The 15152-nt window shown below is 40.6% G+C and overlaps 1 protein-coding gene across 2 annotated transcripts in view; it reads right to left on the reverse strand.

The window, feature by feature from the left end:
• The window catches only part of LOC126199370 (mast/stem cell growth factor receptor kita-like), a 277142-nt gene that overhangs the window by 87909 nt on the left and 174081 nt on the right, over positions 1-15152 (reverse strand). For both annotated transcript variants that reach the window (XM_049936274.1, XM_049936273.1), the window contains exons 11-12: positions 11820-11920; positions 1414-1564 (exon numbers count right to left, since the gene is read on the reverse strand). In XM_049936274.1, the coding sequence (XP_049792231.1) occupies positions 1414-1564; positions 11820-11920 (252 nt within the window). The remainder of the gene's footprint in view (positions 1-1413; positions 1565-11819; positions 11921-15152) is intronic.

Genomic DNA, 15152 nt, shown 5'->3' on the forward strand with positions numbered 1-15152 from the left:
ATTAAACCAAGCAAACACAATTTCATTATTGACCTTTTTAAGACGAGATCACAATTGCCTATCGTGGGCAAGTGCTCTACCATCTGAGCTACCAAAGCACGACTCACGCCCGGTCCTCACAGCTTTACTTCTGCCAGTATCTCGTCTCCTACCTTCCGAACTTTACAGAAGCTCTCCTGCGAACCTTGCAGAACTAGCACTCCTGAAAGAAAGGATACTGCAGAGACATGGTTTAGCCACAGCCTGGCGGATGTTTCCAGAATGAGATTTTCACTCTCCAGCGGAGTGTGCACTGATATGAAACTTCCTGGCAGATTAAAACTGTGTGCCCGACCGATACTCGAACTCGGGACCTTTGCCTTTCGCGGGCAAGTGCTCTACCATCTGAGCTACCGAAGCACGACTCACGCCCAGTCCTCACAGCTTTACTTCTGCCAGTACCTCGTCTCCTACCTTCCAGACTTTACAGAAGCTCTCCTGCGAGGAGATGGCAGAGCACTTGCCCGCGAAAGGCAAAGGTCCCGAGTTCGAGTCTCGGTCGGGCACACAGTTTTAATCTGCCAGGAAGTTTCATATCAGCGCACACTTCGCTGCAGAGTGAAAATCTCATTCTGGAGATCACAATTCCTGGATAGAAGTAAAACTTCAAGTTCTAGGCTAATGCAAAATTCTATTCCTGGATATTTTTGTCATGTTACTGTAACTGCAAAATTGTGTAATTCCATATGTAACTGGTCAAAAAAAATGGTCATTGAAGCATTTTTACATTGAGCCAAGGATCAATACATTAAGAAGTTGAGATGTTTACCTTTATCTTATCATCATGTTTATCTTTGCTTTATCATCTTTGGGGTCAGTTATGTACCTGAAATGGACATGTAATCTGAAACCTAAGCTGTGCTGTAACCATAATAAAATTTGTTAAATAAGGCAAAAATAGTGTTTTTTTTATTAATATCATCATAATCATAGTTTGCATGACTTGATACACAGCAAGAGAATGTGAAAAATAAAATCTCATTAGTCAGCTGAAAGAGTGCCTTTGATAATGCTAGATACATTTGTGAATGGAACATGCAGAGAAAGCTATAGAGTGGGCAGAATACTGACCTGCAAAAATACATTGTTTGATCTTCATTACTATGTTTATAAATTTCAAGTTTATAAATTCTCTCACATACATGTTTAGTCATTTTAGTTATCATGCTACACCATTGGATACTCAAGAGCAACAAAAAATAAATAAATAAATAAATAAAAATTTAAGTCAATGGAAAATATTTTTTTCCATCTGCTGGCCATAACAACAGACAGCATCAAGAAATGTAAAAGAATATCAACCTATATAGATATCTTAATTTCTAATTTTCTTTATTAATTTTTTCCTACTGCTTCTTTCGGGTACAAACTTACCAAATTTTAATTTTTCACGGGGGAACTCCCAAATTTTATTGTATGGCAGTAACTCTGCCTGTTCATCCAAAGGAAGATTTGGATTCATACTTTCTGGTGCTCCTTCCACAAAATTTTCAAGGCCAATTTCACTTAATTTTTTTCGTAGTTTCTGAAACAAAAATAAAGTTTCTGGTATGATCTTTGAGGTGCTATATGCCTGCTTAAAAATGAAGAAAAATAAAAAACGACAACCACTACTGCAGAAAACCCGTAAAAGCTATTCAGCTGAGACAAGAAACTGCCTATAATATAATGGAACTTTTTAATAAATGGAAAACAAACAAGTAATACAATATTTGCAACAAATGAAACATGTCACTAAGCAGCTGTTAACATCAGAATCAACTGCACCATAAATGACAGACATGAATTAACAATATTATGAAAAGGAAAGTTGCTACTCACACACGACTGCAGTCTCTGGCACATGACTGCAGTCTCTGGCAGTTGAAGCCACAGTGCGAGCAGCTGCAGCAGTGCAAGATGGGAGTGGCAACTGGATAAGGGTAAGGAGGAGACTGGGGTGGGGAGGAGGAGGGATAATAGGGTAGGGGTGGGGGACAGTGAAGTGCTGCTGGGGAGTGCGCAGGGACAAGGTGGGGCAGCTAGGAAAAGGAGAGAAGTAAAAAGACTGGGAGCGATGGTGGAATGGGGGCTGTGTAGTGCTGGAATGGGAACATGGAAGGGGCTGGATGGGTGAGGACAATGACTAATGAAGGTTGAGGCCAGGAGGGTTATGGGAATGTAGGATACACTGCAGGGAGAGTTCTCACCTGTGAAATTCAGAAAAGCTGGTGTTGGTGGGAAGGATCTATACAGCACAGGCTGTGAAGCAGCAAAGGGATGGGGACAGTAAGCTCCTTTTAGTGGCATGCAGGGACTTGGTAAGACCTGGTTAGGGCAGCTAGCTGAAGTCAAGATGTCAAACAGGGGTATGGGGGGGGGGGGGGGGCAGGTGGGGGAGGTGGGAAGTAAGGAGAGAAGTAAAGGAAGGGATAAGAGATTATGTTTGCATTAGCGACAGCTGAGTAGTGCTGGAGTGGGAGTAGGGTAAGGGCGGATGGGTAAAGGACAGGGACTAACAAAGGTCGAGGCCAGGATATATTGCAGAGAGAGATCCCACCAGCACAATTCATAAAAGCTTGTGTTGTTAGGAAGGACCCAGATGGAACAGGCTGTGAAGCAATCACTGAAATGGAGAACATTGTGTAGGGCGGGTGCTCACCAACCGGGTGGTCCGGTTGTTTCCTGGCCACAGTTTGCCAGTGGCCATATTCATGCAGACAGGCAGTTTGTTGGTCATCATGTCCACATAAAACAGATCACAGTGGTTGCAGATTAGTTTGTGGGTCACATGACAGCTTTCACAGACAGCTCTACTTTTGATGGGATAGGTGTTTCTTGTGACTGTATTGGAGTAGGTGGTGAAAGGAGGATGTATGGGACAAGTCTTCCATTTACGTATGTTACAGTGATAAGAGCAATGATGGAAGGTGTTGGGAGTACTACTAAAGTACGGATGGACTAGGATATTATGTAGGTTCAGTAGGCAGCAGAATACTAATGTGGGAGGGGTAGGAAGGATTGTAGGTAGGATATTCCTCATTTCAAGGCATGACAAAAGATAGTCAAAACACAGGTGCAGAATGTGATTAATTTGCTCCAGTCCTGAGTGATACGGGTCATGAGGGTAATGCTCCTTTGTGGCCAGACCATGGGATCTGGGAGGTGGTTGGGTCAATGGAGAGGTAAAGTGCAGGCGATTTTTGTGCACCTTATAATCCAGCTTGCATACAAAGGCTCCACCACTGTGGTTTCGAACTAAAGGGATAACTAGCAGAAGGATTCTGCCAAATTTATCCACCTACAAACCCTGCCACAGTGACCCAATTCCAGAAATCTAACAGAATTTCCAGTCTCTCCTCAACTCCTTAGGCCCATCCCAGAACCCCTCCTCCAAGTCTATCTCTCTCCTCACCCCTACCACACTCCACATACCTACCTCCTGCAAGCTTCCTCATGTCCACAACACCAACCACTCAGGATGACCGATTGTGGATAATTACTGTGCTCCCAGTGAGAGAATCTCTGTTCTCAAAGACCAATTTCCTGTAACCTACACTCTTATATAAAAGACACCAACCATTTCCTCCACTGACTCTCCATAGTTCTTGATCCCTTACCACAACACCCTGCTTGTCACTGATGATGCCACCTCCTTTTATGCTAACATTCCTAATGCCTAAGGCATTGCCACTATTTAACACTAATTTGCCCATTGCCCTATGATCCCAAACCTACAACCTCCTTCAATGTCACCACAACCAACTGTATCCTCACTCAAAATTACATTACTTTTGAAGGCATCATCTACAAGCAAATCTGTGGTTCAGCAATGGGCACCTGCATGGGTCCATACTATTCCCACTTATTCATAGGCCATTTAGAGGAATTCTTTCTAACCACCCAGAATCCCAAGTCTTTTGCCTAGTTCAGATTCATTGCTGGACTGAGGGTGAAGCCACCCTGTCCACATTCCTCCAGAACTGAACACCTTCTCCTCTATCACTTCACCTGGTCCTCGTCTCATAGATGCCTACATCTGTACCTCTGTCCATATCAAACCCACGAACCACCAGTCTCTCCTCAACTCCTTAGGCCCATTCCAGAACCCCTCCTCCAAGTCTATCTCTCGCCCCTCTTCCCCCTCCCTCTGTCCCAACTGCACCACCCATTTTGTGCCAAGAAGTCCCTTCCATACAGCCTAGACACATGTGGCCATTGCATCTGTAGTGATAAGAAGTCCCTCTCAAAATATACCAAGGGTCTCATGGAGACCTTCATAGATTGAAATTACCTTCCAAACTTTGTACAGAAATAGATCTTCCTTGCCCTGTCTCTCCACTCGTGTACCACCTTCACCGAGTCCCACCAACAGTCACAAAGAACTATTCCCGTCATGACCCAGTAGCAGCCAGGACTGGAGCAGCTGAATCACATTCTCCACCAGAGTTTCAACTACCTCTCGTTGTACCCTGAAATGAGGAATCTCCTACCCACTATACTTCCCATCCCAGCCACTGTGGTACTCCACTGCCCAAAGAACTTACAGAATATCCTCATCCATCCCTTCCCCACTCTGCTCCCAACCCCTTGCCTTATGGCTCATATCCCTTTAACAGATCTGTTCCATACATCCTCCCACCAACCTATTCCAGTCCCATCACAAGCATCACATGTCCTATCAAAGGTAGTGCTATCTTTTAATGCTGATCTACATGCTGAGCTCTAATTACTATGCATCATTCTACATGGGCAGGACAACCAACATGGAGTTTGTCTGCATGAATGGCCATTGACAAGCTGTGGTCAAGAGACAGCTGGACCACCCAGTTGCTGAGTATGTTGCTCTACACAATATTCTTCACTTCAATGACTGCTCACAGCTTGTGCCATCTGGATCCTTCATAAATCACCACCTTTTTCGAAATGCACAATTGGGAACTCTCCCTGCAACTTATCCAGCAATGAAAAATGCTGAGTAATGGCAATATTACGAAAAGGATAGATTGTTGCTCACTGTATAACAGAGGTGTTGAGTTGCAGACACACAACAAAAAGACTGCTAAACAAGTAAGCTTTTGCCAAAAGGCCTTCTTCTGAATTAGACAACACACACACACATGTATGTATGTTTCTAATTCGGCTTTTGGGCCAGAAGGTTACTTGTTTACTTTCAACATATCCTACATTCACATAACTCCTCTGGCCTAAACCTCTGTTAGTCCCTTTCCTCCACCCACCTATCACCTTACCTGCTCCCACTCCAGACTACACAGCTGCCACTAATGCAACTGCATTCACTTTTTTCCCTCCTCTACTTCTATCCTTCCCCCCCCCCCCCCCCCCCCACCCAACTGCACCTAGCTGCCCTACCCTGTCCTCCACACCAGGTCCCTGCATGCCCTTACAAGCAACAATTTACAATCCTTGCCCCTACACTGCTATCCCTCCCCCTGCCTGCCCCAGCCTCCTCCTTACCCCTCAACATCCAGACTGCTTCTTTCCTTACGCGCAGTTGCTCGCAGTCCAGTCCCAGGGGTTAGAGGCTGTGGTCATGTGTGTGTGAGTTGTGCTTGCATGAATGTGTGTTAGTAGTCTACTTTAGAAGGAGGTCTTTTGGTCAAAAGCTCACATCTTTAGCACTCATTTGTTGTGCCTTTCTGCAACTCAACATCTCCTCTATATGTTGAGTAGCATTTTGTCCTCTAATAAAAATTTTATTTTTCTTGTCCCACTGTCTACCTTGTATCAGACACTACCTGCCAATTTCTTGCATTTGCTCTCTATAGCTGTCCCATAATTTAAGACTACACTATCAATAACTTATTTATATTGTTCCAGTGCAGTTACAAAATTTTGACATTCAATTTCTTTAATTCTATAGTGGTGATTATTACATCACTACTACTTTTGTTTTGATGTACGAACTCAGCTCCAATTGATAAATTTGTTCTGACTTCCTGTTTCATATATAACCCTCTACACCCCCCCCCCCCCAAAAAAAAAAAAAAAACAAAAAAACAAAAAAAAAAGGTCACATTGAATTTCACAATATAGTCATCTAAAAGATGAACTGCTTGGTATCAAACAAGATTTTGGTTCAGTACATTTCCTATAAACATGCATTTCAGAGTACTCTGTGTTTTACCATATCCTAAGGACTATAAGATGCTATGGGATATAATAAGCACCTTAATTTTCAAGCAATTTTTTTAAAAAATAATATTTTTATAATTTTTATTATTAGAGTACAAAGCAAGACTAAAAAGAAATCTTAGTTTATAAAGCGAAACTGACCTTTACAATCCCTGAAAACTGTTATTTGAACTTTCTTCTTCTTCTTCTTCTTCTTCTTCTTCTCCTTCTTCCTCTTTATAGTCATCATTGTCCTCTTCATATATAAGGTGGTTTTCACTGCCATCATGAGTGTTATATGTGCGCACTTCTTGAAAGAGTCATCAGTAATGTTTTCTCTCTCTCTAGAGCATGACTGTTTTTATCCACTGCCACACTTATATGATTCTAGCTCATTTTAAAGCTCCCTTCAGCATGATTTCATGTTGGGTTCCATCCATCATCCATTTGTTCCATTCCTCTCTCTCATACACACTTTAAATGGCTTATTTAATGAGACATCAAGTGGTTGCAGTTGTGAAGCAAATCCTCCCAGAATAACAGCAAGCTCTGTATTTCCCTGTCTCAAATTCTCATTCACAGAATTTCTCAAATTACTACTAAACTGACCTAGCACAAGAAAATAACTCTTCTTCAATAAAGCACCTTTCCATCTCTCCCACACTCTGTTAATCCATAATTTCCTACCAGCCTCAACCATCTCATTCTTGTTTATATGTGAACCGCAACACTTGGCGATTTCAAAAGGTTTTGGAATTGTTTTATGCTTGAAAATCATCACTGGATTAAGTTTAGTACCATAAGCACAACATGAAAGGACTACAGTAGTGCATTTTCTCATGTAACTTATTTTTGTAGTTACACTTTTAGCACTTATCATGGCAATAGTTCGGCTACTCAGCACATCAAATGCCAGGGGAATTTCATCTATATTCGCTATTTGGCTTGGTTGTGCACTGGTTTTCTTTTGATGTTGGATAATAAACAATTGAAAGATAATATTTTCTCTTCATATTTTTGTCACATTTTCTGAGGTACTTTGGATTTGGTTCACATGCTAAGTCCACAGTGGTTCATAAAACTGTAGTATCAACCATCTACACCTTAAAAGCCTGTTAAGCTACACTGTAGTGCTAACTTGCGAGTGTATATTTGAATCATTTTTGTATTAATTCCAATGCCATTCTGATGGTATTCTTGAATTCATTTCAATACATTGTCTTCTAATTTTGACCATTTTGCATTCAGTCCTCAATTAGCACATTCAGTTTTCCTCATTTTTTCAGTTCTTCTTTACTAGCCCACCAATCATGATTGGTTTTTTCTGTTGGTTGAGGACCGAAATGCCACTCAGCTGCTCTGTTTCCAAGTTCTTCTGCATATGCTATTACTTTCAAATTTATAGCCCACATCACATGAATACCTTTTATTTATTTATTTATTTTCCTATGTGAAACTAGCTACTAACAAAAATACCGTACTGTTACCAAAAGCGCAAATCACTTTCCATTCTAGTTGACTGGCACTGTAGGCTGCAATGATACATCATAGGCCAGACAGTGTTCTGGGTGATGGTGGAGTGGGAGGGAGGCTGTGTTAGCAAGCTTGTGAATCCCTGCCCTGCAACTCATGTTAATTGCATTGGAACACTGCTGCTGCCAGTCGAATCTGATGTTGTCAGGAAGGGATACATTTCCTGCGGCATTGAATATATGGCCATTTTTAAGACTTGCAGGAATTTTAAATCAAACACTGAACATTTTTATATTAATTCTGAGTATAAGATGCACCTGAATTCTGGAAGTAATTTTTCAAAGAAAAAAGTGCATCCTATAGTCTGTAAAATACAGTATATAGCCCTTTATATTCATATTTAATATCACAACTTCATAGTGGAAACCACATACCTTCTTTTTGGGATAAACGAAACAGGCAGCTTTTTTGTGTATCCCACCCAAACTCACATCTAAAAACAATGGCTGTTTGGCACAGACTGAAGCACTAGAACACAGATGTGGCCTATCTATCTTAATGACAATTATCTACTTCACAATCACCTCCATATGCCCAACTTAATTCTACCAGCTACCAGCAGAATCTTTGTTTTGATTACTACCACCCACCTCCACATTATTTGTTACCTTCTTATCTGTTGCAGATCTCATGGGTGGACTGGTGTTCTTGAATGAAGTCTCTTTCAGTAAACTTATGAGTAGTATGGGGAGTACTGTTGCCTCATGTAACTATCCTGAGAAGCAATATGTAAGCAAATCTCTTTGTCCATTATAGATAAGTTAAAACCAAATCACACCAGTCAAAATAAGGTTAAAGTATTCCCTTAATTAGACAAGTCCATAATGCATTAGCATTTACAAACCAGCCATAAAATTCAATGTGTGACTTCCTTAAGTCAACTATAAGTAGTTATTGACACTGATAGAATTTCTTCCAAGGCCCTCAGAATAACCTTCTGTCTTTAATTCACTCTTCATATTACACATGTTAGGTTTGCTGGTGTGGCCGATCTCAACTGTTTACCACAAGACTTTTATCCAGGAGATCAGGTCACTTATAAACCTTCTTTATACAGAATGTTGACACCCCCTGAACCATGGATCCTTGAACCAAGGATCTTGCAGAGATGGGGTTGCTTGTGTGCCTCTGTGATACTGATAGCCATACTGAACATACAACCACAACGTAGGGGTATCGTGCAGATGCCAGACCAATCTATGGTTCCTGTAGAGGAGCAGCAGCATTTTTCATAGCTTCAGGGCAACCATCTGGATTACTGACTGACGTGGCCTTGTAACATTAGCCAACATGGCCTCACTGTGGTGGTACTGAGAACAACTGAAAGAAATGGGAAACTACAGTTGTTATATTTTTTGCCCTCGAGAGCATGTAGCTCTACTGTATGGCTTTACCCTAGCAATACCACTACATTTTCCATGACGTGCATTAATGGGTATGGGGTGTACTGATTTGTGAGTAGGGTCCAGAACCTGAAAATATCTTTTAGCACACTCTTAGCAATATCAGTGCATTTTTAAGCAAAGTCAAAGCATTTTCAATAGCATGTACTACTAAGCTGGGGGCTACTTTATGAGCACCACAAAATATTTAAAAAATGCAAGTTTCAGTAATTATTGTTGACTTTTAATCACAACATACTTTTTAAAGAGATACTGATGTGCAAGTAAGGTCCTGAACATGATATGACATTCACTGTGGAAAGTGACACCTACTACTACGACAAACTTTTTGGTTAAGTTCAATTAAAAAATTTAAAACATCTATGGAATGTGGTAGAAGCATTAAATAAAAACAATAAATATTTTTTCAAAATTTTAAAATATATAGTGGCTGACTAGATTGTAATATTTTCAAAAGATGGGTATAACATAGAGATATAACATGGGAGATACTGAATTTAACTGACGAAATGAGAAAATATAGAAATGCAACAAATAAACAGGCACAAGAGAATACAGATGTAGACATTATGAGATTGACAGAAAATATAAACTGGCTAAGTAGGAATGGGTAGAGTGAAAATGGAAGGCTTTAAAAGCATGCAAAACTGGGAGAGAGATAAATGTTATCCACAGGAAAATTAATTAGACCTTTGGAGGAAAGAGAAGCAGCCTTATGAATATCAAGAACTCAGATGGCAAGCCAGTACTAAACAAAGAAGGGAAAGCTGAAAGGTGAAAATAATACATGGAGCATTTATATAAGGGAACAGGCTTGAGGACAATATTATAGCAAGAGAAGAAGAAGTAGGTGAATATCCGATGGGAGATATGATACTGCGAGAAGAATCTGACAACACACTGAAAGACCTAAGTGGAAACAAGGATACTGGAATAGATAACATTCCCTTAGAATTATTGAGATCTGTGGGAAAGCCACCCATGGGAAAGCCACCCATGACAAAACTACTCCACCTGGTGTGCAAGACATATGAAACAGACGAAATACCCTCAGTCTTCAAGAAGAAAGTTTAAATCCAATAGCAGGTCCTGACAAGTGTGGGTGCTACTGAACCATCTGTTTAATAAGTCATTGTTGCAAAATATTTGTAGAAGAATGGAAAAAACTGGTAGAAGCTGACCTCAGGAAAGATCAGTTTCAGTTCTGGAGAAATGTAGGTTCGTATGAGGCAATACTGCCCTTAACAGTTATCCCAGAAGATAGGCTGAAGAAAAGCAAACCTACAATTACAGGATTTGTAGATATAGAGAAAACTTTAGACAATGTAGACTGGACTACACTCTATGAAATTCTGAAGGTAACAGGGATAAAATACAGGGCATAAAAGGTTATTTACAGCTTGTACAGAAACCAGACTGCAGTAGTAAGAGTTGAAGGACACGAAAAGGAAGCTGTAGCTGAGACGAAAGTGCGACAAATTTGTAGCCTATCCCTAGCGTTACTTAATCTGTAAATTGAGCAAGCGATAAAGGAAACAAAGAGAGATTTGGAAAGGGGATTATATCTCATGGAGACAAAATAAAAATTTTAAAATTTGACAATAACACTGTAATTTTGTCAGAGACAGCAAAGGATTTGGATGAACAGCTTAAAAGAATAGATCATGTGTTGAAAAGAGATTATCAGATGACTAACAGAAGTAAAAAGGGGAAAATGCATGTAATTGAATGAAACTGGGTGATGGTGAAAGAATTGTGTGTTAAGAATCAAGAAACTAAAAGAAGTAGATGAGTTTTGCTATTTAAGCAGTAAATTACTGATGACAGCTAAGTAGTCAGGATATAAATGGCAGACTACCAATAGTAAGTAAAACATTTCTGAGAAAGAGGAATTTGTTAACATCTAATATCAGCTTAGGTGTTAAGAAGGGTTCTCTAGAAACATATCTGAACTGCAGCCTTGTATGGAAGTAAAATGTGGACAATAAGCAGTTCAGAGAAGAAAAGAATAGAGGTTTTTGAAATGACATACTACAGAATAATGCTAAAGATTAGATGGGTAAGTACTGAACAAGACTGAGGAAAAAAGAAAATTATGGCACAACTTGATTAAAAGAAGGTATCGGTATCGGTTGATAGGACTCATCCAGAAGCATCAAGGAATTGTCAATGGATATTGTAGTGAAGTGTGTGTGTGTGGGAGGGGGGGGGGGGGGGGAGATTGCAGAAGGAGATCAAAGCTGAAATATAATAAGCAGGTTCAGATAGTTGTAGGTTGTAGTAATTATGTAGAGATGTAGAAGTGTGTAGAGGATATAAGTACACTAGCAGCGTGAGCTGCATCAATCCAGTCTGCACACTAAAGGCCATAATAATAACAACAATAACAACAACAACAATACAATCTGTTCAAGGCACATACATCCATCCCATCACAAACAGCACACAACATTGACTGGACATTAACTGTAGTAGCATACACATGAACCAATAACTACCCTGCAAGTTCAGTCCAATATTTTGTATTGGTAAGATTATCACCATGCACTTAATTAAAGTGAACGGTCACTGACAAATTGTCAATTCCAGCAAAACCCAAAACTGTGTTGTTAAACTAAAGAACATAACATATGGAATGTGGAAAATTGTTTCATGTTTGTTGTAATTGCATAACCTCTCCCAACTCCTTTGCTTAGAAGTTTTTAATATCAACTTGGAATGTGTACTTGCCTTCTCTTTTATCAGTTTAAATGCTAGGACAGCTACAATGCTAATAAGTACAAGTGCAGCACACACCACACCAGCTGTAAGAGCTTCAGCATTTATAACACCTGAAACAAACCAGCACAGATTTGTCAAATAAACAAGATGGCAGCAAAAATCGGTAAACTATACATATAATTATGAGCACCTCAGAACTATTCTTTCTGAAGAAGAATGTAGAATCATCTTAAAAATACAGTACATTAGCTAGCAACACAACTGCACAAATCATTTACCATGCTGACAATATTTAATGACATGAGGCATCTGCTGATTGGTGTGAATTTTACCACACTACCAGTTCAATAATTCATGAGTGCAAAGAGCTGACATGAATTATTTACAGAAGAATGGAAAAACAGATAGAGAAAAAACCTCAAGGACGGTCAGGTTGGGTCTAGAGATAGGTAAGAACACATGAGGTAATACTGACCCTATGACATACCTTATGAGTTTGCTTAATGGAGTGAGGCAGGTTCATAGCCTCCCCCAAAGTTATTCAATCTATACATAGAGCTAGTTGTGATGGAAACCAAGGAGAAATGTGGAATGGGAATAAAAGTTCAAGGAGAAGAAACAAAAACTTTGAGATTTGGTGATGACTGTAATTACATCAAAGACAGCAAAGGACTTGCAAGAGCAGTTGAACAGAATGGATGGTGTCTTGAAAAGAGGTTGTAAGATGAACATCAACAAAAGTAAATTAAGAGTATAATGGTAAGTAGTCCAGTTAAACAAGATAATGCTGAAGGGATTAGATTAGGAAATGAAACAATAAAAGTGGTAGATGAGTTTTGCTATTCAGGCAGCAAAATAATTGATGATAGCTGAAGTAAAGGAAATATAACATGCAGATTCATGTAGCAAAATACCTGATGATGTCCCAAGTAAAGACAATATAACACGCAGATTGGCAATAGCAAGAAAAGCATTCCTGAAAAAGAGTGATTTACCAACATCAAATATAAGTGTAAATGTTAGGAAATTATTTCTAGAGGTTTTTGTCTGGAGTGCAGCTAAATATGTAAGTGAAATGTCTACAATAAACAGTTCAGATAAGAAGAGAATAGGAGCTTTTCAAATGTTGTACTACAGAGTAATGCTGAAGATTAGCTGGGTGGACTGAATAACTTATGAGGAAGCACTGAATCAAATAGGGGAAAGTAGAAATGTATGGGAAAACATGACTACAAAAAGGGATTGGTTCATAGGACACATCTTGAGGCAACAAGAATTTTTTAAGGGAGATCATGGTTCAGATTTAGTACGCAGTTTCTAATGGATGTATGTTGCAATAGTTATGCAGGGATGAAGGAGCTTTCACAGAATACACTAGCCTGGGAGCTGCATGAATAATTTAACTTCTTAAAAAATGTATTAAACAATGGAAAATCCAGGATGGAATAATGACCAATATTCTGAATAGGATAGTTGCTACTCACCATATAGTGGAGATTCTGACTTGCAGATAGGCACAACAAAATGACTGCCAAACAAGTAAGCTTTAAACCAAAAAAGCCTTCATCAGAATTAGACAACATACACACTCATGCAAACACAACTGAAACACATATGGCCACAATCTCTGGCTGCCGAGGCCAGACTGCAAGCAGCAGCGCATGATCAGAGAAGCAGTCTGGATGGTGGCAGTAAGGAGGAGGCTGGGATGGGAAGGGGGAGGTGGAGAACTAGCAAGGTAGGGGTGGGGAGTGGTAAAGTGCTGCTTGTGGGAGCATACAGGGATGAGAATGGAGAGAGGATAGGGCAGCTAGGTGCACTCAGGAAGTGTAAAATGAATGTGTGTGAATTGGTGGAATAGAGGCCTGTGTAGTGCTAGAAAGGGAACAGGGGAGGGGACAGATGGATAAAGGACAATGACTAGTGAAGGTTGATCCTAGCAGGGTCACAGGAATGTTGGATATATTGCAAGGAGAGCTCCAATATTCGCAGTTCAGAAAAGCTGGTGTTGATGGGAAGGATCCAGATGGTACAGGCTGTGAAGCAGTCACAGAAATGAAGAATGCTGTGTGGGGCAGCGTTCTCAGCAACAGTGTAGTCACACGAAGTTGGATATACTGCAAGGAGAGTTCCCACTTGCACAATTCAGAAAAGCTGGTGTTGGCGGGAAAGATCCATATGGCACAGACTGTGAAACAAATCACTGAAATGAAGAATGTTGTTCAGGGCAACTTTCTCACCAACTGTGTGGTCCAGCTGTTTCTTGGCCATAGTTTGTCAGTGGGCATTCATGGAACCAGAGACAGCTTGTTGGCTGTCATGGTCACACAGAATGCAGCACAGTGGTTGCAGCTTATCTTGTAGATCACGTGACTGGTTCCACAGGTAACCCTGCCTTTGATGGGGTAAGTGATGCTTGTGGCCATACTGGAACAGGTGGTGTTGGGAAGACATATGGGACAGGTCTTACATCTATTACAGGGGTGTGAACCATGAGGCAAGGGACACGGAGCATGGTTGTGTAGGGATTGACAACGATATTGTGCATGTTCAATAGGCAGCGGAATAGCAATTTGAGAGGGGTGGAAAAGATAGTGGGTAGGTCATTCCTCATTTTGCTGCAAGCTGGGTGGTACTGAGTCACAAGCAGTATACTCCTCTGTGGCAAGGTGCTAGGACTTTGGCAGGTGGACGATGACTGGATAGATAAGGCACAGGAGATCTGTTTTTATACAAGGTTGGGAGGGTAATTACAGTCTGTGAAGGCCCCAGTGAGTCCCTTAGTATATTTTGAGATGGACTGCTCATTGCAACTGATGCGATTGGTGGCTACGCTATGCTGTATGGAAGGGACTTCTTGGTAGGGAATGGGTGGTAGTTGTCGAAGTGGAGGTATTGCTATTGGTTGATAGGCTTGATTTGGATGGAGGTACTGCTGAAGCCATTTAGATGTGGGTGACAACATTGGAGAAGGTGGTTGGTGGGGTTTAGGAGGACCGTGTGTAGCAAATTGTGGAGAAGGTGCCGAGATTCTGGAGGAATGTGGATCGTGAGTCCCCACCCTCGTCCAAATCACGAAGATATCACGTATGAATCTGAACCACATGAGAGGTGTGGGATTCTAGGAGGTTAAAAAGGAGGATTCCTCTAGGTGACCTATGAATAGGTTGGCATAGGATGGTGCCATATGGGTGTCTGTAGCCATACCATGGATTTGTTTGAAGATGGTGTCTTCAAAGGATAAGTAATTGTGGGTCAGGATATAGTTGGTTATGGTGACTAGGAAGGAGGTCATAGGTTTGGTACCCACCAAGCATTGGGAACAGTAGTGCTCAATAGCAG

This window comes from Schistocerca nitens, chromosome 8, assembly GCF_023898315.1.
Source record: "Schistocerca nitens isolate TAMUIC-IGC-003100 chromosome 8, iqSchNite1.1, whole genome shotgun sequence".
Classification (NCBI taxonomy): Eukaryota; Metazoa; Arthropoda; class Insecta; order Orthoptera; family Acrididae; genus Schistocerca; species Schistocerca nitens.